Source organism: Scatophagus argus, chromosome 3, assembly GCF_020382885.2.
Source record: "Scatophagus argus isolate fScaArg1 chromosome 3, fScaArg1.pri, whole genome shotgun sequence".
NCBI classification, from domain to species: Eukaryota; Metazoa; Chordata; class Actinopteri; family Scatophagidae; genus Scatophagus; species Scatophagus argus.
Genome location: NC_058495.1, coordinates 12997887 through 13019747, shown reverse-complemented (window position 1 = coordinate 13019747; position 21861 = coordinate 12997887). Strand labels below are relative to the sequence as shown.

The following is a 21861-nucleotide window of genomic DNA, read 5'->3' as shown; positions in this document are numbered from 1 at the left end:
ACACACACACACACACACACACACAAGGCTAGAGAGAGAGAGAGAGAGAGAGAGAGAGAGAGAGAGAGAGAGAGAGAGAGAGAGAGAGAAATGAGGACACAAATGCAAAAAAAAAAAATATAAAGAAAATATTTTATTGTAGGACCATGTAAAACAACAGACTTCAGCTGGGTGTAGTCAAGCCTCAATTGATCATTTGTCTTCAGAAGGCAACTGTAAATGTAATGTGGATGTATTTGCATGTGGCTAACAGTGAACCAAGGGCACAGCACAGGCCCACACCTCGGAAAAATAAAGGGTAATCCACGCTAAAGCAGAAATTTCATAGCTATTCCCAGTAACTGTGAATAACTGAATCACTATTAGTTAAGGGTTAAAAAGAAGAAAGAAGCAATTAGAATAATTTGATAAACTGAACTGCAGAGACAAAAAAAGGCAATGAGATGGGAAACGTTGCCTTCAATTTGGACGGTAATTGGCAAATGTAAATTAATATAACTGTTATATATAAAAAGCATTTTAACCCTTTAACGTCCAGTTTTTATCTTCAGTCTCTGCTGGTTGCCTGGCAAACGGGATAACCACCCGTAACACTGCAACTAGTTGTTTTTACACATTGTGTTGTTGAACTGACTAAACAAATGAGACATGAAGTATTGGTTAGTAGGTGGTTTGAGGTGTTAGAGGTGCTGATGGTTGGCAGAGTTGCCTCTGCACAGAGCCAGGATGCCTGTTTTCATGTTTCCAGTCTCTAAACTAAGCTAAGCTAACTTGTGGCTAGCTGTAGCTTCATATTCAACGTGCAGACGTGAGAGCGTTTTCAGTCTTACCATCTCACTGTCAGCAAGGAAGCAAATATTTGTATTGTAGTCCCAAATATCTCTTTCCACATCGTCTGACAGTACCATACTTTTTTTCATTACATTAAATGTGCATCGTTTTACACACACATCCCCACATACTTGGTATTTCTGCAAAGTTGTGGATTTCATCTACAACTAAAAATAAAGTTTTGTGGGTTTGAAAAAAGTTTGGCTGCATGGTAGTTTCTAAAGCCTGACACCCTGGTACCTGAACTGAACCATGAACTTAACATGCTTTCATGTGAAATGAAATTTAGCTTTGATAATCAAAATGGTGTGTCCACATATTAGCCGGTCAGTTAGACTCAAACTTGTAACAGTTGTGTTCTTCCTCACAGTCTTGGCTGGAGGAAAAAACATATGATTTCTGCTTTACAGTGGATCTATTTTATGCCTTGTTTTCAGTATGAAATCTATGTCCTCAAGTAAAATGAAAAAATGGTGAGAAGCTAGACATTCAAATAGCAAGTCAATTTATAAATATCTTGTTGGTTTGCCTGTGCATGACGTCCTACGTGTGTGAATATATGTCTAACTTTCTTCCCCGTTCTCCCCTCCACCCTTAATGAGGCGTTTGTTGCCCCTCTTCCCTCCTGGTCCGCGGGGCTTGGCAAAGGCCTGTTTTAAGGTGTGCTCCATAGGGTGGACCTCCTCGTACAGGAAGTCTTCTGTCAGGCCGTCACCACTGTCTATCTCCATCTGTACACACGTAATAATACATGGTTTAATGGTTACTCTTTCCAACACAATGACTGAAACATTCATAATCACTGTAACAGAATGTAGAGGATGATGGCCTTGTTAACTGTTTATCTCTACAGATGATGTCTGTTCTTGTATTTGGCGCTGATCTGGGTGATCTGTACCTTTTTGGTGACCTCGAGCTGGTAGTCTCTCTCCACCTCCTCCAGTAGCCTGTTCTTACAGCTGGAATACAACATCCGCTCTTTGATACTACAGGTGTACCCAGGCATTGAATATATGAACACTGGAGGAGATAATAAAGTCGTCAGTATACTTGTAGAGTCTGAAAATTGCTTTTAATTTTTTCAACCAGTTGGGGGCAGTGGAACAAACTTAAAACATTGACATATTGTGACCTGTTAGAGTCAATGTGGTTAACATGTTAATTAAAAGTTGTCCACTGACACACCATGCAGATATGAAGGATCATTATCATTCATTTAGAGTCATGCTCCCAGCCCCCTGAATCTAAGTTCAATATCCACTCTCTTTTTGGCTCTGCTTTGGTCTCCACCGACTCCTGAGGTATATTTCCTGCTCTTTATCTGCTGAATGCTTCACTGTGTTCACCAGTCTGATGCTTACTTCATCTGCCTGTTGTTTGGTGCTGAGTAGGTGTACAGCACATATATCAGAGACTTATTAATAAAAAAATGATGTATGCTGCTGCTGAAAATGAGGCTGATCAGTGTTGAGAGTGAATAATGACAAAAGGCTCCATAAAGCTAAAGCAAAATGCCAGCATACACGTCTATGGATTTGTCTCAACGAGAAACAACTTTCACGTTACACATAGTCATTTGATCAATTGTTAATACACATAAAAATACAAATTAGTGCAGCTTTACACTTGGGATACTACATGGTGTCAGATGACATAAAGGTGATGGTATGGGAAACACCCTGAAAAAAGGTTTTAATATAAAGAAATTCAAGTGACTTTTCAGTAAGTCACAATTCCAATATAATTCACATGAAGCTCCCAACAGTGAAAATTGAGAGCAAAATTATAGAACTAAAGTGCGACTGTGTACCAACCCAGCGCCTCCTGCAGCTGACCCTGGTGGGAATGTTTGAAGATGAAGAAGTGGTATCTGGGTGAATCTGTGGGAATCCTGTAGGGAAGTTCCTGTGTTTCTGTAGGTTTGGTGTGAACCAGCTCAATGGTTTCTTTCTCTACATCCAGTCTCTGCAATTCAACATACACAAACAAGCTTTGTTCTGGTCAAGTGATGCACAGCCAGTTTTACTGACAAACTCTGATACACAGGGTTTTTTTTTCTTGACAAGGAATGTGTTGCATGTTGCATACAGTGTAATTAGAGATAAAGGTTTTCTGTCCTGGCTCACCAGCTGTATATAGTTAATGCGTCTCTGCTTGAGTTGCTGCAGAGCTCGTTTGGCCTCTTCTTGTAATGGGAATGCAAGACCTTGAAGGGCCTGTGCCCTTTTGTCCAAGCCAAACTCCATTGTGACCTGCAAGATAGAAAAGCAAATAAAAAAACACAAAAAGGCTTGATATGTCCCAACACAGGACAGAAAACTAAATGCCAGTGAGTCAAACAGATTGTAACAAACCCTCGCTCGTGCTGTTGGAGTTCCAATTCGTCTACGTTCATCCTGTGGACATGAGAGATGGATTTAAAACTGCTTCTCCCTCTTCTTCATGTACACACAGTTTAATTTGTATTAGAAGGCTAATCTACGTACCCATACTACTTTATCCTGCAAGGGGAAAGTAGAGGTGTGGGGGATGAGCACACATAATGTACTAAAAACTTGTGTGAAGTTCATGTTGTATTAAGGTAGTTTGTGTTGCTTAAGCTTTACCTCTGTGACTTTAATTCGTTGCAGCTCCTTCTCGGCTGCTGTGAGCGGAGCTGGGGAGGAGCAGGAGGACATGTGTCGCAAGTATCCCTGAAAGCACAGGTCGTCCTGCACAGGCACACAAACAAGATGGTGCTTCATCATCGGCGGTTAAAGATGCGCTCAGATGCGTCAGCCGTCAAGGCGGAGGGATTTTACTAACCTCGACTGTGCCGAACATTTCATCTTTAATGTGACCTCCTCCAAACTCTTTCTTCAGTGTGGCACGGGTCGCTGCATACACCATCTTCTGCCTCACCTAACGGGTGCCACGACAGACACGAGGACATCAGGAACATTGAAGGTGGTTATTACAACCTTCAAAATTCACAATGTTTTGGCGTGCTGTGTTGAGTGGTAGTTTGGTGGTTTTTAAAGACCTCTGAAATTAGTTTGTGTTTTGCTTATTGTTCCTTCACTTGGATGTTTGAGCAGAATAATGCAGAGCTCGACACCTAAAAAGCTTTTTTCTTGTAAAAAACCTTAAAACCTCTGAGATTAGACTTTTCATTGAATCTTCTACTGAGCAGTCAAATTTTTGAATTGAACAATATTTGCATAGAATCTTGAGTTATTTGAACTTTTTTGTGAATAAGCTATATCTGACACAGACTTATTCTCAGCAGAGTATTTTTATGTGTCTTTAAACTTGACTTTATACTTTTAAACACAAACTTTGTGCTACTTTGCTTTGTTTTAGATCAATTTCTATTTAATTTCAGATGTGTTTTAGTCATTTTCGATGGGAACTGTAATATGAAGTTGTAATGATGTAACTACAGAACACATATGTTTAATGTGTTTAAAGCAGGCACAATATGATACCATATTAACAATCAATCAGAAAATTGCTTTTTAAATGTAAGAATTAAGAGCTGTTGGTGTTGTTATTATTGCTATTATTTCTCAGTCAGAACAATTAAAATTGGAGCCTGAACCTGTGTGTTATTGCCTGCACATGAAGAGTAAGATTAAAATGTTAGTTGAGTTTAAGTCTTGTGGCAGTCTTTTAGAAAAGTTTGATCTAAGTTTGTCATTGGGTCCTGCTTATACTGTATTCAGTTTCTTTAGTTTATAATAATGCAATTTTTGTTTTATTTTCGACTATGATAATTTTGGGTGCAGAATGAATACATCTGAGAATATCGCTGATCAGTCACAACATATCAATCTACTGCTCCAGACATACTGGTGATTGGTCAGGTGACCAGGCGATGAAGATCCACTCGTATCCCTGTGCGTTCTGCGAGTCCAGACGGTAGAGGACGTAGCAGGGTTCCTGAGGCGTGAGCAGAGGAAGCAGGAACTGATCGTAATCCTTGTCCCAGCTCTGTGCTGGCTCTCTGTAACAATCCAGCACCAACTTCTCTGCAGACAAAACAGGTGTATCAGGCCAACTCACCTCAGGATTTACAACAAGTCAGATGAAAGCTATCTTTTGTCAAATCTCTCCAAATACATGAACCATTTCATGTTTTACCATTTCTGATGACTATCTTCATTATTCTGATGGCACCTCCCCTTGCTTGGGCCAGAAACTCTTTCAGCTCAGATGTTGCTAAAGTAACCAGATATAAGGCAGACAAGTCAAAACTGAGGTTGAGGGTGTTGAAAGCAAGTGAGACAGAGTTGGGTAGGTAAGAACCTGAGACTGCACTTCAGGGTGAAAATTTGATCCACTGCCAGATAGTCACACCATCACTTAAAGTGTCTCAGATGGGGGGCATATGCACCAAAGAACCACTTAAAAATTTGAGTCTGAGAGGTAAAACAACCACATCCTCCCTCCATTTTCAAACCTATTAATGGTAGTTTGGAACTGAAAACTAGATTCAGATAGTACACTCCCTCCTTCTTTCTTACCATGGTTACCAACCACAGCCGCCTCATAAATGATGTAAGACCAGGTGAGAAAGGTGAGAGAGGTACGCTTCTGCCAGCCTGTCTCCTTATGCTCCAATTACCAAATGCCATAACACACATATACAGTGGATGCTAAATATCATGATTAATGGTGTGACAACAAAGAAGACAGGCATTTTAACATGCTGTAAGTTTTATGTATGTTATATTTATGCATGTTACGTAAGTGTTACCTAGTCCACAATTATTTAATATTTAAATCCACTTTAAGATGATCTTAAAAGTCCTTCATTTGAGGATTTCTGAGAACATTAACAGTGAGATTTGGAGGATGCGTTAAATGTGATGGAACATCTCAAAAGCTAAAAAGAAAATTTAAAAATAAAACATCTAGACAAATTCACAAATACACTCCACTTCAAGAAAGTTTTTTTTTTTTCACTTACCGTTAATTCCAGTTTGGTGTGACATCTTTTGGCAGTCGTTTCACACTCCTCTCGTGCAAGAAGGACCAGGTCCAGGTCTCTGTGTCCTCGCTCTTCTTGCTCCTCAGCAGGTAAGCTGCCTCTACACTGATGGTAGACAGATGGACCCACACGCACCAGTGACATAAACGCCTCGAGGGTGACTCGGGAGATTCCTAACACTTGAAATACAATCTGCGGAACTGTGGCTGATGAGTAATAACGTGCCTGTCAGTGGATATGCAACCCTAACCACTGATCTAAAACTCTTTGCGTATCAATGACCACAACTTTAAAAGTCTCGGCAGGGGAGCCTCTCCCAGGTCACATACTGTCCCATAGTGTACCGTGTGTGAGTGGGACATCAGGCCATGCAGAAACCCAGCACTGCTGACATCAGGGGCCGTACAGTGTTTTCAGATACTGTCAGTGCGTCACATGTAACAACATTTTATTACTCAATGATACAGAGTGGCTGATCAGCTCAGACATGATCTCAGATTACAGACACCTGGTCATGGAAATGTGACACCGAGCAAGAATCTGACCGCTTCATTTCAACATTGCTGAATGGACAGAGAATGAGTGGGGGCGGTTTCATGTATATGCGGTCAGAATGAATGAATAGAATAAAGTATGTACCTCTGCACACTATAGAAAGCTGGGGATGCGAGGTTTCTTGTGACATCCTTTTATCATGTAGATGTGAGGTAAAGAGCTTCAGATCACTTGAGTGCATACAAGAGTTGGCTGCTGCAGGGCCAGACTAATGGGTTCACTCAATGTCCACTGACTAAAACAAACTCACCAGAACAGTGTATATATTAGAGGTGAGTAAGTCATTGTGAAAACGGTATTAGGTTGTTAGGTATGTGAGTGCCAAATGCTTAAACTATCGCCCTTTACTTGTGTCTCTCCTTCCACACATCTTCAGTGCCCACACACAGAGGCAGGTGAGAGAAAGATAAGTGTGTACCTGTGAGGTTACCTGTGATGGGATCATCCATTATTCACTGGTGTGGTGAGTACACAACCCAAGCATCTATACATTATTCAACATAACCCCCCACCACCCTCCTCTAGCTCAGGAAAACACAATTTATGGGCAGAGAAAAAAAGGAAAAACACTCATTCATCAATTTGATTAAAACTGCCTGCGTTTCTCTCACGCTTGTGTGTGTGATGAGATTGCTTTACTGACTAAGTGAATTTCAGTTTGCATCTGTTAATTGAGCTCATGTAAGTGTGATTGTGAGAACCACTGATACACTAATCCTATAATTACCTAAAAGACACAACTGTAAAGGTTTTGTATTATTCACTATGTTTACAGCTGTACTTATTCATGTAGAAAGAGGGACGTGTGAAGTCTTATTAATGACAGTATTTTTAATGCGCTCCCCAAATTGTTGGTACTCTTTATAGCTGCAACCACCAGTAAATCAATCAATAAATATTTTTGATGATCAGTTAATAGTTTAATCAAGCTAAAGCTACCTGATGTTACCTAATTAAAGTCTTTCAGTTGTGAGGATTTACTGCTTTTTTGTATTGTCTGATTGTAAACTACATGTCTGTTGGCCTCAAAAACCAGAAAAACATGCTCTGAAAAAGTAACCTTGGTCTTTACCTTACCTTTTCCAGACGTAATGGTTAATTAAAAAAAAAAATTAAAAAAATCTTTACCTATGATAAAAGCAAGAATGTCAGAAAAAGACAGCAGCTCTTATATTCATCTAAAACCATTTTTTATGAAATATTTACATCATGAAAACACTTAAAATCAGTTAAATTACACTTTACATATCCAGATGTAGGATAAAAATATTAATGGAAAGTAAAATTCCTGAATCTTTATCAGGACGTGTGAAGATTTTGCCACAGTTTCATCAACCGTTTTAAAAGTTTTAAAATACCGAACACTGAACATAAAGCATAAACACATGTTTTTTCTCTGTTAAACTGTTAGCTTCACGAGATTCTCATCTGCTTGAGACATGGGGGCACCCAACATCACTGCATGACTGTGATGCTTTTGCAACGAGGACTCACTTCTGCAACATCCCTCTATAAGTCATCAACACACGGGAGCCAAAATTTCTGTTAAGAGAAGAAGAAATTATGAATAAGCACTCTTTCCATAGCGGCTTGCCCAGCGGCAGCTCCTGTACTCGAGACACTGATGCAATACGTCTGAGCTCACCATGTTGGAGCAGGCACTAGCGAACGTCATGTATCTGGGGTTAAACTGCAGAGCGTTGATGGGTCCTGGATGTTTCCCGTCCAACACAGCCACCTTCATACCACTCTCAGTGCTCCAAACATGGACTCTCCCATCCTCTGACCCTGCACACCAAGAAATATTTGAAGACAGATCCCACAGGAAGGAACCAAAATATAAAACAGAGGTCTTTAGGCTCACCAATCATGACAAACTGCGAGTCGGGAGTGAAGCACGCCTCCAGAGAGATACCTTTGCTGTTGTTGTAGCCCTTGAAATCAGCAAAGACGAAACACCTTAAGAAACTTTAAAGTCATTGTACTACTAGAGAGACAGATGTAATTCAGTAGGCTTTCAGCAATTTGTACGTCTCTTACAGAAAAAGTGTGCAGCACAGATCCGCTAAAAGCATTCAGGACACGAATCATCCCTCCATTGGTGGAAATGAGAATCTGTTTGCCATCATTACTGAATTTGAGTCCAGTCCAGTCGCAGACACGACTAAACCTCGTCTCAAAGGAGGCAAAGGGACCCTTTCACACAAAGATGAAATACATTATTAAGACACCAAACAGAGAAAACAATACAGCAAGCGTATCGAGGTCAACTCCTCTATGCAAATAAGCGCACTCACACAAACCTTTAACAAACTGCTAAGCAGCATTTTACCTTGTCAGAAGCACGGAGGTCGTATAATTTAATGGCTTGTGATTCCACCCCTGCAGCAAATATCAGCCCCTCAGGGTCAAAGGAACATACAGGTTTCCCCAGTGGATTAGTCAAACCCTGAAACACGAACACACGTGCAAATAAATCCAAGGAAAAATCCACAGTAGGAATTACAACAGAAAGTCTGAATTTTACCACCACATTTCAGCTTTCCTAATAAGTCACTGGTGTTTGTGTTAGACATTGTTCATACTAATGTCATAAATTACATTTAGTCTTTGTTTATAGGGTTACATTTTCCAGTATTGTGTTTTAGCTACTGTGTGTTGTTGTGTGTCTAGTTTTACATATAAGAGGTAAGATCCAAGCAGGTCTGGGGACACCCAGTGGTGGTCGCAGGATAAATGATTATCATATCATATCTATTTTTTAACTTTTTATCTTTAAAAAAAAAAAAAAAATTCTCATGTAAATTGTATTTTTATTATTTTTGCACAGTTGTAAAAAGGAGTGTTGTTTTTTCATTTCACTGTGGATGCACATCCACATGTGACAAATAAAGAATTCTGATTCTGATTCTGATCTAAAAAACAAACAAACAAACAAAAAATCCCCAAAAGAAACAGGGGTTTTCTAGCGACTGATACCTTGTGGTGCACTGCTCAGGGAAGTCTTGATCTAAAGTGCTGACAGTTTTAGCAGCATCTGTAATTACACATTTAAGTAACTACCTACAGAGAAGAGTGTCATTTTCCAGCCTGTTCTACTCACTTGACAGTTTGGAGAACGCAGGTCCCAGATCCGGATCGTCTTATCCAATGAGCTTGAGATAAAAGTATTATCCACAGGGGACATGGAAAGAGAAATGACTCTGAAAAAGAGATACAAATTCACTTTAACCATGACTGGGGGACCTGATCATTACACCCACAGGGACTTTAACTACATCACACTCTAAACACACAGATGGCTTTGCAGCCATAACAGCTTCCACCACTCTGGGAAAGCTTTCCACAGGTTTTGTGTTTCTGCAGGAATTTTTGCTCATTCATGCAGCAGAGCATTTGTCAGGTCAGACACTGATGTTACACCAAAAGACCTGGTCCATAATCTCCATTCCAGTTCATCTTAAAGGTGCTGGATGGGTTTGAGGTCAGGGCTCTGTGTGGGCCAGTCAAGTTCTTCCACACCAAACTCATCCAACCATGTCTTTATGGACTTTGCTTTGTGCACTGGGGCACAGTCATAGATAGAAAAGGAACTTCCCCAAACTGTTGCCACAAAGTTACAAGCATAGCATTGTCCAAAATGTCCAAAACATCCCCATAAAGAGGAGCGTCTGGATACTTTTATCTCTATAGTGTAGCTTCTTGGGTGTAAATAATCCACTTTTAACGTTTACATGTACAACACTGGTCCGAGTGGGGGCTTTTACTCACCTCGCAGTGTGACCTGGGAAATACCTGATGTACTTGTTGTCAGTGAGTGACAGATATCGGATGGTATCTGCGAGAAACAAGATCATATTTTAGTTTTAGCACACATATATTAAAATTCTATTTGATATCTTTCTTGTTTGTTTGATTTTGCCCAGAGCCGACTGTCGGTACTGCGTTATTACCATCAAGCTTGTTGGAGCTGTAGATCACTGTCTGTGTATTTCCATACGTGTAGCGGATGAGGTCTACACCATACTTCTTGCTGAACAGGGTCCTTTCTGGTCTGAGGAAGAACAGAACATCTAAACCTGACAGTCATTTGATCACCTGACTAACCCCAGAAAACACGCTGTACTGCCAAGGTCCACTTTCTCAAGGACCAATTCGTGTAAAAATAAAATTAGGTTAATATAGAAAAATGTTCACTATTTCCATATATTTGGGGCATGCATGCATTGCAGTTTGAGTTTATTCATCGTGTTAATTATAGAGCTAAAACCACTTGCTTTTCAGTTTAACAATTTCAGCCACTTACTTTCCCTCCCGGATGTCATATAACACAATGCAGTCGTCGTCGCTGCTTGATACTGCATATTCACCATTTGGGCTGAAGTCCACACAGTTGACTTTCTCGGGCTTTTCTCCATATGTTCTAGCAACCCTGAAACTTCGTAACACGCTGTCTGTGACCCTCATGTCTGTAGCTATTTTTTTTTCTCCAAACAAAAATATCTTATCATGTCAAACCATGTCAAAAGGTCGCCCTCTTCATCAGCTCTCTTTGTTTCTAGTTTAATGAAGTCATTTGGTCGTGCAATGCATGAGTAATATCACGAAAGACAGATGAAATGCTCACAGAAAAACAACAATAACATCAAAAGCTGCGTTTTATTTACAACATGCATCCACCGAGAGGTTTGGCGTTACAACGGAACCCTCGGTTTTATCACGTCATCTGCCAAATGGGCGGTGTTCTGCAGTCACCATTACATTCAGCGGCTTCAACAGACCAGGCAGTAGCGGAGTGTGAAACGAGCATACCTAATGTCAGAAACAGGAAATTACGACACACGCAACCAGAGGAAGTTGTTGCTACAGCCCACTGTTGATTTCTGATGTACAGCCGACTTTGAAGGTTAAACATATTTTTTCCGCACGCGCTCGGTTTTAATTTTTTGGTGAAAGCGTATTTTTGAGTTTCTTAAAAAAGACATTTTTAAAGCCGTTTTTGTAATGTTTAATCAACCACCAGTCCAAAAATGGCACCTAGTTGACTGAACGGGTTTGTACCCTTGCGGAGAATCAAGTTACTACGCCTTTATTTTGAAAGGCGTGGCCCGGATATAGATTAACGGAAAACACGCTTCCTCGGGAGTTTATTTTTCTGTGTCCTAACTGAGAAGTGAGCTATTTATGTACACACTGCGATGAAAAGTTGTAGGAAAATAACATGTAGTGACTGGAAATCCGGCCTGAACACTATCTACTCTTGGGTCAAACCACGGACAAATTGCCGCTGGTGTCCGGTTACAGCATCGTCCCTCAGCCGGGGCCAGGCCACCTTCGCCGAACAGTCTCAAAGCGCCGAGACAGGAGAGAAACCCCGACTGAGAGCGATCGACCTGGCACGGAAGATCCAGCAGGAGAAGGCGGCGACACAGGCGAAAGAGCCCCAGGTGTCCGGTCCGCAGAAGAGGGTGACGGAGCTGAAACGGATCAGCCTGCAGCTACAAAACGTTCATCCCAACGTGCTGGCCAAGCACCTCCACAAAAGCGTGCTGTACCAGGATAAAGATGTAGTTGTCATCAACAAACCTTATGGTGTACCTGTCCGAGGTAAACTAGCAGTACTAACTGATACACTGATTTACGTGAGTGAGTTTTTGATACAGCTGAAATCACTAATTGATTCACAGAAAAAAAAAACGTTAAGTCAGTCAGTTGTCATTTTTCAAGAAAAGGCTCACAAATTCTCTGGTTCCGCCTTTACAAATGCCAGAATTTCCTGCATTTCTTGGTTTTAGGTTTGCAGCTTAAAATGTTTTTGTTATTCATTCCTCTGTTTATTATCGTTTTGATTAATTCGACCAATTAAACGTAAAGAAAAAGCCCATCGCAAGCTTGGAGACGCAAAATGATATTTTCAAATGTTTTGCTTTGTGCAGTCAACATTCCATAATTCACATAATCAGCTCAAAACTCTCTCTCTCTCAATAAAACAACAACAAAAAAAACCCCCAAAACAAAACAAACAAACAAAAAACAAAACAAAACCCAGCTATTTCACATAATTGATCATTTTTGTCTCATTAAATAACTTCAAGGATTAATTATTGCTGCCCAATTAACATTCTGTCCGAACTGTTTCAGCCGTACTTCTGGTTGGATAAAACCTGCATTTTCAAGTTGTCACCTTTGACACCATTTGAAGATTATTTAATATTTGTCTGCAATTTTATTTTATTAAGAGATAATGAAGACAATTGTGGGTTGCAGACTCACACAGGAGTTCCTGGACTTGAATCTGTGTACATTTGTTGTCATTGCTGTCCCTCAGATGACTCTGGTGTCACGTCCATCTCCTCTGTGCTTCCTGTTCTCTCCAAAATGATGGATGGGATGAAGATTAAGTCTAGTTCTCAGCTGCTCCCCTGTCTGGGACTGGAGAAGGAGACAGCAGGAGCTCTCCTGCTGGCCAGGAGGGAAGAAGTAGTGGAGCACATACTCAACCTTCACAGAAACAACCAAGTGCAGAGAAAGTACTGGTAAGAGACTCTGTGGGATAGCAAAACATGGATTAAAATGGGACCGAAAGACTGACATCATGTGATCCAATTAATGTATTTACCTTTCCTCCTCAGGGTCATCACAGTTGGTGTACCTGTGCCATCTGAAGGAGTGATTGACATTCCCATGAGAGAGAGGGAGGTCACCGGCTCTCAGCCACACTATAAGGTGTCTCTTCTGTGATGCCATAATAACTAGTTGTAGTAGTTTGTCACTCAATCAACTGACACAAAATTTCTACCAAATTTAGTTAATAGCTGTAGTCATTAGTAAAAAAAACAGCTGGATGCCCCACCAGTGCATAGAGTTGCTTTCTTTTTTTTCTGTTTCATGTTATGCAGTGAGTTCAGGACTTTGGGCCACACTGGGTTTTTAACCTGTATTGGCTATTTTCTGTAACTTCAAGTATAGTGCTATTGGTGTATGGTGCTATTGTAGAATTATTCATATTAGTTTCCCCAATTTCAAAATCCTTTTTTTTTCCAGATGGCTTTAAGCCCTGTGTTCAAAATGAACAACGCAGGTGACGCCGTAACCAAAGTCCGAGCCCATCGACAGGCTCATCCAGCAGTGACTAAGTACAGAGTCCTGGACAGCAGCAGTGGTTGCAGCCTTGTTGAGCTCCAGCCCTTAACGAGTAAGACTTGGGTTTTTTTTGGACTTTTCATGGGGGGTGGGGGGTGACAGGAAATAAATCCCAAATCAATCTTTTGGGATTTTTTTCAGGAATACTAGAAACATTTTCTACTTGTCTGTTTTCTTGTGTCCGCAGGTGTGAAGCACCAGGTTAGGGTTCACATGGCATTTGCTCTGACATGCCCCATTCTTGGTGACCACAAATATTCCCACTGGAGCAAACTAGCTCCCCAGGTAAACTAGGTCTCCAGCTTCACGGCAATCTAATATTATACATACATAGTACATATATTATACATATTAAGAGTGGAAGATGAAGAATATTGCAGCATCAGCATTGATGGCTGACAGATTGCTTCTCTTTTTGTGTCACAGGATAATTCACAATTGTATGCTACTGAGTAGCTATATGTCTACTAGTACATAGCAATAAACAGCATGTCACTTGTGATGCGCTAGCTTTGCAATTGAAGTAGTCTAGTATCAATCAGTTCCAGCGGTCTACAGTTGTTACCAGGAGAGCAAGTGTTGTAACATTAGCTACATTTTGAGCTCTGCCTAAAACAAAGGGAGAGTTTTATTTTAAGTAGTACTGCATGATGGTAAAGAATAAATAAAGGCCTCTTGCAGATCAATGTTAATATATGCTTTGACATTAAGGTGTAAAGCTACAGATATTACTTGCCCCGACCTCGTGAGCTCAGTTTCTTATTGTCTGTCACTAAGTATCTGTTATCTTCTGTAAGAAAATAACTCATTTGTCTGCTTTGGTGTACAGAAATTACCCGAACGTGTGCTGGGAAGGATCGGACTGGAGCAGAGCAAGGTCCGGTATCTTCCTCTTCATTTGTTTGCTCGACAGCTGACGCTGCTAGGAAGCGGTGAAGCTGACATCAGTGTGTCCTGTCCCATGCCTAAATACTTCAGACAAACACTGAATCAACTGCAGTTAACTCCCCCTGACGAAAATGACCCTGAATAATCTTTGCCAAGTTGCTAAATGGGGGAACGTGGGTTGTGTGTACCATTTATATTAAATGGAAAAATTAAATTTGATCAGGATGGGTCATTGTGAGGTTATGTAAACTGATGAAAGGAAAGACTGTATCAAATGACTGTTCAGTGGTTTACAACTCATTTTAGTAATAAACAGCAGAGAACTGTATCAACTATTTTTGTCACTGTAGTTCATCCAAACATACATGTCATTTCAAAGGAGGCACCACTAGGCCACGGATGCTGTTGTTGTGACAAAAGCCCACACCTAATCCTTATGTCAAATGTCAACACTTCCATAGACAACATGGTGCTAAATACTTCATTTTCTCATTTCTGACTTGCTTGACATGACTTTTGATGCAAGGATTAATGCTATGTTAGCTAAACAAAGATGTTACCATTTGCATATCCTGTTTAATCACCTTCTGTACAGACAGGAATACAATGGCAAATATCCTTGATGGGTGTTTCAATCACTAGCTTTGACCTGAGAAAAATGTTTCCAACCTCCCGAATGACTACAATATAGCACTTGACCTTGTGAATGCCTGAGGTTCAGCTCACTCAGTGATCCACAAGCATAAATTATGACGTTTTTGAGAAACAGGCACGAATTCGTCAGCTTTGAACATATAGTTACATGATCCAAAATGCAGTCAGTATACAAAAAGGCTGTGGAAATGGTCCCTGTAATTGTCCACTAAGATGAGGGACTTTGAAAAGATGTAAGATGTGATTTAAGGTCTGAGGTTAACTAGTGAATGGTTAAATATCCTCATATCATACTGATAAGACTGACTGACAAGAACATTTCCACCTCAGGTGAGCTCAGAGAAAAACAGCCCAGGAGGTCAATCATTGTCCAGCAGTGGTGAGACTAATGACTCCCACACTTGCCAAAAGGTTACAGAAGCAATGGCTTACAAAAGGTGGTCAAGAGAAAGAACAGCCCCACCACATCAGATGGAAACAGAAAATGTAAGAGGAGAAAAAAATCCTTCCTGTCCTGACACTCCTCAGAGAAAGATAATGATGATTGTTTCAGAAGTTGTTCCATTTGATTCAATATGGTCGTTGAGGTTTACAGAGTTAGGATGGATACTGCATAGTCAACAGTTGGCTGGAGAAGTAGTTCCCATGAGTCCAGTCAGTCCTTTCAGTTTAGCTCATGTTTTCTGGACTGGCGTTGATGATCTCCTGGATCTCTCGGACCACAATGATGCGGGACAGCACGTGCTCTACCTGCTGACTTGTGAGGGGCTGAGACGAGTACCACATTGGGCTGTTGGGTGCAACGACGGGCTCTGGAGTCATGTAGTATGCATCGTTACGTCCTTTAACACTTTGAGGACTGGAGAAGGAAAAGGAAGTCAAGTTTTTTGTGCGTATGTACTGAGGAATTATCCAGTTGCACAGGACTGATGTGATGGAGTGTGACTTACCATTTAAAGAGATAAAAGTCATAAAGTTTGATGGGACAGCGAAGAGGATTTTCAGGATCTTCAGACTGCTCTTCATACATTTCATCTGTTCCTGTAACATGTCATACAGCAGGTCAGCAACAGCAGTTTCTACTGTCAAAGGCTGTGATTCCTAGCAAGACTTCAATATGAAGCTAACTGTGTTGAGCACCTTTCTGTCCTGCAATGTGTGTCCCTTGTCCTTTGAGAAGGCGGATACTGGTTGCTTTGTCCTTGGCATTAGCAGGGTTCTTCCTCGTGTGTCTAAGGACCTTTGTGAAAGCTACTTTCAGGTGCTGTTCAGGTGTTGTCAGGCGGAAATGCCTGTGACAAGAGATATGTTTACAATATACATATAAATTACATGTCAATATAGACAACATTCAGACTCATTCAAAGGAGGTTACTCACTTAGTGTTGAAATACATTAGAGTTGTGAGCAATGTGGCTGGTGAATGTGCACCAAGCTGTTTACATTCCCAAAGCATCTCCTCTGTCACATGACTTGGAATGACATAACCTAAGATGAAAAGTCATGATAAGTTCATTCTCTGTATAAAACAATTACATGAAACAGTAAATGTGGATTTTCTCTTACCTAATGGATGGACACTGGGTTTCCAACCATACAGGATTTTGTGTAAACACTCACAAAAACGTGTGTAATATGGATCAGAGAAAATATCATCCACACGTCCATTTTCGCTGAGATACTATGAAAAGAAATGTACAGGTTAAAGAGTAGTAGTAGTTGTTTGGAGAGCCTTTTGGTATAGTACAGACTATTAACATGGTGACTCTAACCTTCTGTATACATAAGAAAACATAATACAGAACATCAGATCCAAATTCTTCCCCATCAGATCCTCGTGCCTCCTGCGTCATCAGGGAAAGACCCAAGTTCAGCTCAGCTACGGCACTGGACACCAAGTCTTCTTGAAAACGCAGTGGCTGACGACCTGGACACATCCACAAAGATCAGCAGAGGTTAAGTTTTCATTGGTGCAATAAATTACTTATTACTTCTTTATTTACTTGCTTATTTCTAAGTTATTCAATAATACTACATGAAAAACCAACATCACCTCAGGAGTTGAAACAAAACTGGACTTCCATAGCTTGAATGATAGTTATCATTCTGTGTACTTATTCAAACTGCTGAATAATAGTTATTGGTGTTGTTTGACAAATGTTACATATGACAGTGTTCAAACAATTATTAGCTGACTTACGTCCTATAGGTGCAAGCTTTGTCTTTTCCTGCTTGTTTAGCTCTGCATTTTTTCGCTGCGCCCAAAGGCGCCAGACCTCTAGGCCTTCCTCTGGCTTTAGACAGACCGGAACCAAAATCTCTGTAGGAGGTTCAGCATGAGCTTCTGTCTCTATGTGACCCTGCACAAGACCAAAATAAGAATGTCAAAGTTAATGCTTTCTAGTAAAGAGGGGAGTGAGGATGAAACTCATGTTTATAATCACATGATAATAATTTGGCTACTAGTATAATTGGGTAGTAATAAATCACACTTAATTTTTCAACAAAAAAAAAAAAATTTAACAGTGAGGTAACCAAAGCAGAAAATGCTGCAGGGTCTAACAACAAGACGTACATGCAAGGTTTCAAACACTATCAGCAGCTTTGAACTGGTAGTTTTGGAAAATTTCATGTATTGTTCTTGGTACGTCCTGACTATAAAGGTGGCATGTCTGCCATGTTTTTCACACAACATTAAAATTATTTGCAAAACTGATGGATTATTTGTCCATTTTTCAAACTGAGCCACGGATAAACAGGGTACAAATGATAGGACTAATTCCGTTCCAAACCCATTGATGAAGGTCTACCACATGGCTGTAGGAAAAAAATCTGTACAAACCTGCAGATGGAGCTGCTGTTCTTGTCCCTCTTCTCCTTGGCTCTGCTGTTGATTTTGATCCCATATGTGTACCGACTGTGTAGTGTTGTAAGTCCCTCCTACAGTCTGCAGTGCCACAGGGATGTGAATGTTCCCGTTCATGAACTGTGCGGGGAACAGGGTCTGTACTATTTCTTCCTGTGTCCCAACGGAGGCTGACTGCACATCTGCAGACCTTGATGAGGAACTGGGGGACATTCTGTCCTTGCCGTTGGTGGTGGTAACTTGAACTGTGCTGTATGTCTCCTGTGGTATGGCAATGTGAGTCACACCCTGCTGCTGTGGGGTGGAATACACAGGGATGGTCCAGGTCTCTCCTGTGGGGCCAGTGATAGTTCCTGTAGTGCTATACAGTTGAGTACTGTCAACAGTGAGCAAATCGGGTCGCAGGGACACATAGCTTTGCTGCTGCCCTTGAGGGATGGCTAGAACTGTGGCCACTTGTTGGCCCTGTTGAACGGCATATGATACAGCTAGAGGGACGTCAACCTTACGCTTCTTGGCAGGTTGGAGAACAGTTGAGACAGTGGCAGACCTCCTCTCTGCCTCCCTGAGAGAGTCCTGCTGTTGTGAAGGAGACATGGCCTCTATGGTCTGGATCTGGATCTGTTGCCCTCCAGGTAGCTGAATTTGTTGGCCACTCTGCAGCTGAATCTGTTGGCCACCCTGTAGCTGAATCTGTTGACCACCCTGTAGCTGAATCTGCTGGCCACCCTGTAGCTGAATCTGTTGGCCACCCTGTAGCTGAATCTGCTGGCCACCCTGTAGCTGAATTTGTTGGCCAGCCTTAAGTTGAATTTGCTGGCCCCCTGGCAGCTGAATATGCTGTGTTCCTTGTACCTGGATTTGCTGGCCACTTGACAAATGGATTTGTTGACCACCAGCTACAGCTGCCACCAACTGCGCCTGAATCTGTAGAACACAGCTTACAGTCATAAAACAGGAAAAATGGATCACGTGGATGTGCTTGATATGTGTAACTGTTTAAATACATCCTGTACCTGCTGCTGCTGCTCCTCTGTGAGCTCTCCCTGCTGGACAAGCTGGGCTGCTGAAATTCCTTGCAGGTCCTGCTGAGATGGGGATGCCACCTGAAGAACCTGGCCAACTGCTTGGGCCTGCTGTTCCTCAATCTGAACCTGTCACAGAGGGACAGAATGAAAAGTAAATACTGAGCACCTCAAACAGTCTACACATGTATCAGGGAATCACGCCAAAGAAAGGTTACATTTGTTACAGAACTGTAACTTCATTGTCTATGTGAAAACCTGCCACAGGGAACCAAGTGCAGCAGGAGAGAGAAGGTGAATGACTAATGTTGCTTTAACATGGACCCACAGGGATATCTGCTAACAATCAGTAAGATTGACAAACATGACAAATGAATTTAAGGATTGGGTGACTTTGTTACTGAATGGATTCATAAGGAAACTCACATTTAAGAAAAAATGCACAACACTTGTTTTATAGAATTATTATTAAAAGTGTATATGTGGAGTTACATAAAGCATCAATAATGGAATATCTTACTGGCAATATGAACATTATTAATATATTAACAATGGAATGGCAACTGTACTCTCAAAGGGAAAAATTGAAAACTCATTTAACATTTTAGTTTTAAACTGGAAAGTAAAACCCTCCTAACCTCACCATTTCTCAACAGTAAGCAGGAGCATGAATCAGAGCTTACAGAGCAAAGCTATTCAACATCTACAACCAGCTATAATGAATTTAATTAATCCTCTGAAACACCACACTGCCTTCTCATTTATTTACTTCTTGATTCCGAGTAATGACAGTATTTCTATACCCCGTCTGTTCCATCTGTCTTGTGAAATTTAAACATGTCTGTATCATGTCATAGTATGAGAAACTGATTTTGACATATAAACTAACCTGCACTTGAAGCTGCTGTTCAGACTCTTGATGCACAGACAGATGAGGTGAAATGTCTGCCGGGGCCACCTGTACCTGTTATTAAACATGCACATACAGTATATCAAATGATCAATGAAAAACGATCAATAACCGAATTCAATATGAACAGCCATAATAAAAAGGGGACCTGCTCTTACCGGACAAGCCAATTCTAGGAGCGAGCCAGCCACCTCCGTGCTGTCTGTGTAGATGCAGTTGGTGCCCTGCTGCTGGTACACCATGGCTGTGGTGGTGGTGGAGGTGGTGGCTGCCCCTCCCTGCTGGCTGAACTCCTGCAGCACCTCTGAGCCCTTGGCGAGAGAGTCCAAGAACTCCTTCATCCTGTGCTGAGGCACAGTGCGGGCCTTCTGCCGCACATACTCATCAAAGGAGACCACCCCACTCTCCTGCTCATTCATCGTCAACTGACCTGGAAAGTCCACAACCGCACAGAATTTATAATGAAGAATGTAATGATGAGGGGACAGTGGTGGTTTACTCATGCATGTGTAATTATGCACGCTGGACACAATTAACAAAATTATGCCATTTAAATCCCTGCTAGTAAAAAAAGGGGACTTTGAAGTAACATAGTAACCTCACAGGACGAAGTGCAATTTGGATTCTGACACAATGTCCGTGCTACGTTTAAATCAACTTTTTCTAGTTAACTGAACATTATGGTAACCCATACAGCTCACAGCAAAGTCTACACATATATGCTATGCAAGACAATTTTGGTAATATGTTTAAAAAGACGCAGATAAAGACACCAGCAACATGTTTGCCTCTCTTGTATGCACTGTCTACTAATAGTGCCTACGTGGTTAGCATGCTAGCTTCATAATGTTAGCCAGGCACTCTGTCGCCACAGCGCATATGGATAGTTAGCTGGCTAACAACCGTGAACAGCTAACTGCATTGAACATCATCGAACACAAGCATGATGTCTATTGTGAATTGTGCAGTTAAACTAAACATTTTGCTCACAGAATAACAAACATCAAAGCAACACTACACACAATGCAATAACATGACACTAGCTAATCACTGTGCTAATGTTAGCTAGCTAGCTCGATGGCTCTGGATCCTGTCATGCTACCTTAAATAAAACGAAATCCTCTCCTTTCCGCCAAGGCACGGTGTTTAAAACTAAAAAGCCGATAAACGTCTAACAGCTACCGCCAGCATGTCATCCACCTAGCTACATAGTGCACGTAGCAGAGGTGCAATCTCGCAAACAAAGCTGTGATTAGATTGCGATAAAATTTTAACAGCAGCAGCGAGCAGGCGAGGTCTGACGTCTGTTTATTTCAGTGTGAGATCCAGGCACGCTTCGGGGTAAAATAAGTTTCCCAGCTCCAGCAAAGCGCTGATTTATTTATCCAGTTGAATCCTGATCAGTATTGCTACAGCCTTTACCACGGGTAAACGTGAAAAAAAAAACCCTGCACTGTGTTTATCCAGTGAAATCAAATGACGGAAGTATAGGCCCGAAAACAACGCGACTGCCATACACACTGCTCTGTCGGGGAACGGCCGCGGTGTCCTGTTAACGAGAGTTCCCATCCTGAGACCAAGACCTGCAGTACATTATACGGTCTCTCCAAAACTGCAAAATGAAAGTGACATTTGGATAAAATATGTGACATGTCACCAAGTGTAATCTGTCCATTCAAAAAATCTTTTGTAAACAGTAGATAACTTGGAGACATATTAAATGCACATGCAGTATTATATACTAAATAATATTTTCACATGCTTGCAGTCATCAGGATTGATAGATTTATTAATCATAAGCTACTTAGAAGAAGAAACCTACATTTGCATTCACTTAAAACTTTAAGTAACTTGTTTTTTTGGGGTGGGAGAGTTGTTTGTTTTGCTGAAATATTATATATTGGAATGGTGGTCTCAGTAAGTTATAAGATTTGGTCGAAAGCTCTGGAAAAAACTAGTAAATTGACCTTATTTCGTCAGAACACCTGCTTTTTATGTAACCCTGTGAACAGACCTT

General features: G+C 41.1%; 3 protein-coding genes across 5 annotated transcripts; 1 reads left to right on the top strand and 2 right to left on the bottom strand.

The window, feature by feature from the left end:
* Positions 1–967: 967 nt before the first annotated feature.
* LOC124056372 (WD repeat-containing protein 82-like) lies at positions 968–11060 on the bottom strand. Of its 2 annotated transcripts, XM_046383756.1 has the most exons (15): positions 10665–11060; positions 10312–10412; positions 10130–10196; positions 9462–9561; positions 8691–8807; positions 8399–8554; positions 8223–8292; positions 8004–8146; positions 4663–4836; positions 3637–3732; positions 3427–3542; positions 2958–3021; positions 2646–2796; positions 1730–1851; positions 968–1562 (listed from the first exon to the last, which is right to left on the bottom strand). In XM_046383756.1, the coding sequence occupies exons 1-15, from the start codon at positions 10823–10825 to the stop codon at positions 1395–1397; spliced, it is 1806 nt and encodes a 601-aa protein (XP_046239712.1). In that variant the 5' UTR covers positions 10826–11060; the 3' UTR covers positions 968–1394. The 2 variants fall into 2 exon arrangements, with proteins under 2 accessions (XP_046239712.1, XP_046239711.1); XM_046383755.1 differs by lacking the exons at positions 968–1562; positions 1730–1851; positions 2646–2796; ... (2 more) ...; positions 3637–3732; positions 4663–4836 and adding an exon at positions 7532–7900 and having other exon boundaries at positions 10665–11050.
* Positions 11061–11420: 360 nt separating this feature from the next.
* Positions 11421–14717, top strand: LOC124056367 (mitochondrial RNA pseudouridine synthase rpusd4-like). The gene is made up of 6 exons (XM_046383749.1): positions 11421–11965; positions 12687–12894; positions 12991–13084; positions 13403–13553; positions 13689–13786; positions 14331–14717. The coding sequence occupies exons 1-6, from the start codon at positions 11557–11559 to the stop codon at positions 14532–14534; spliced, it is 1164 nt and encodes a 387-aa protein (XP_046239705.1). The 5' UTR covers positions 11421–11556; the 3' UTR covers positions 14535–14717.
* Positions 14671–21474, bottom strand: LOC124056351 (transcriptional regulator QRICH1-like). 2 transcript variants are annotated; one of them, XM_046383719.1, is made up of 12 exons: positions 21362–21474; positions 20003–20274; positions 19824–19898; positions 18926–19063; positions 17886–18836; positions 17244–17403; positions 16816–16970; positions 16610–16724; positions 16423–16531; positions 16184–16335; positions 15994–16084; positions 14671–15902 (listed from the first exon to the last, which is right to left on the bottom strand). In XM_046383719.1, the coding sequence occupies exons 1-12, from the start codon at positions 21411–21413 to the stop codon at positions 15713–15715; spliced, it is 2460 nt and encodes an 819-aa protein (XP_046239675.1). In that variant the 5' UTR covers positions 21414–21474; the 3' UTR covers positions 14671–15712. The 2 variants fall into 2 exon arrangements, with proteins under 2 accessions (XP_046239675.1, XP_046239676.1); XM_046383720.1 differs by lacking the exon at positions 21362–21474 and adding an exon at positions 20835–20915.
* Between the last annotated feature and the right edge of the window lie 387 nt (positions 21475–21861).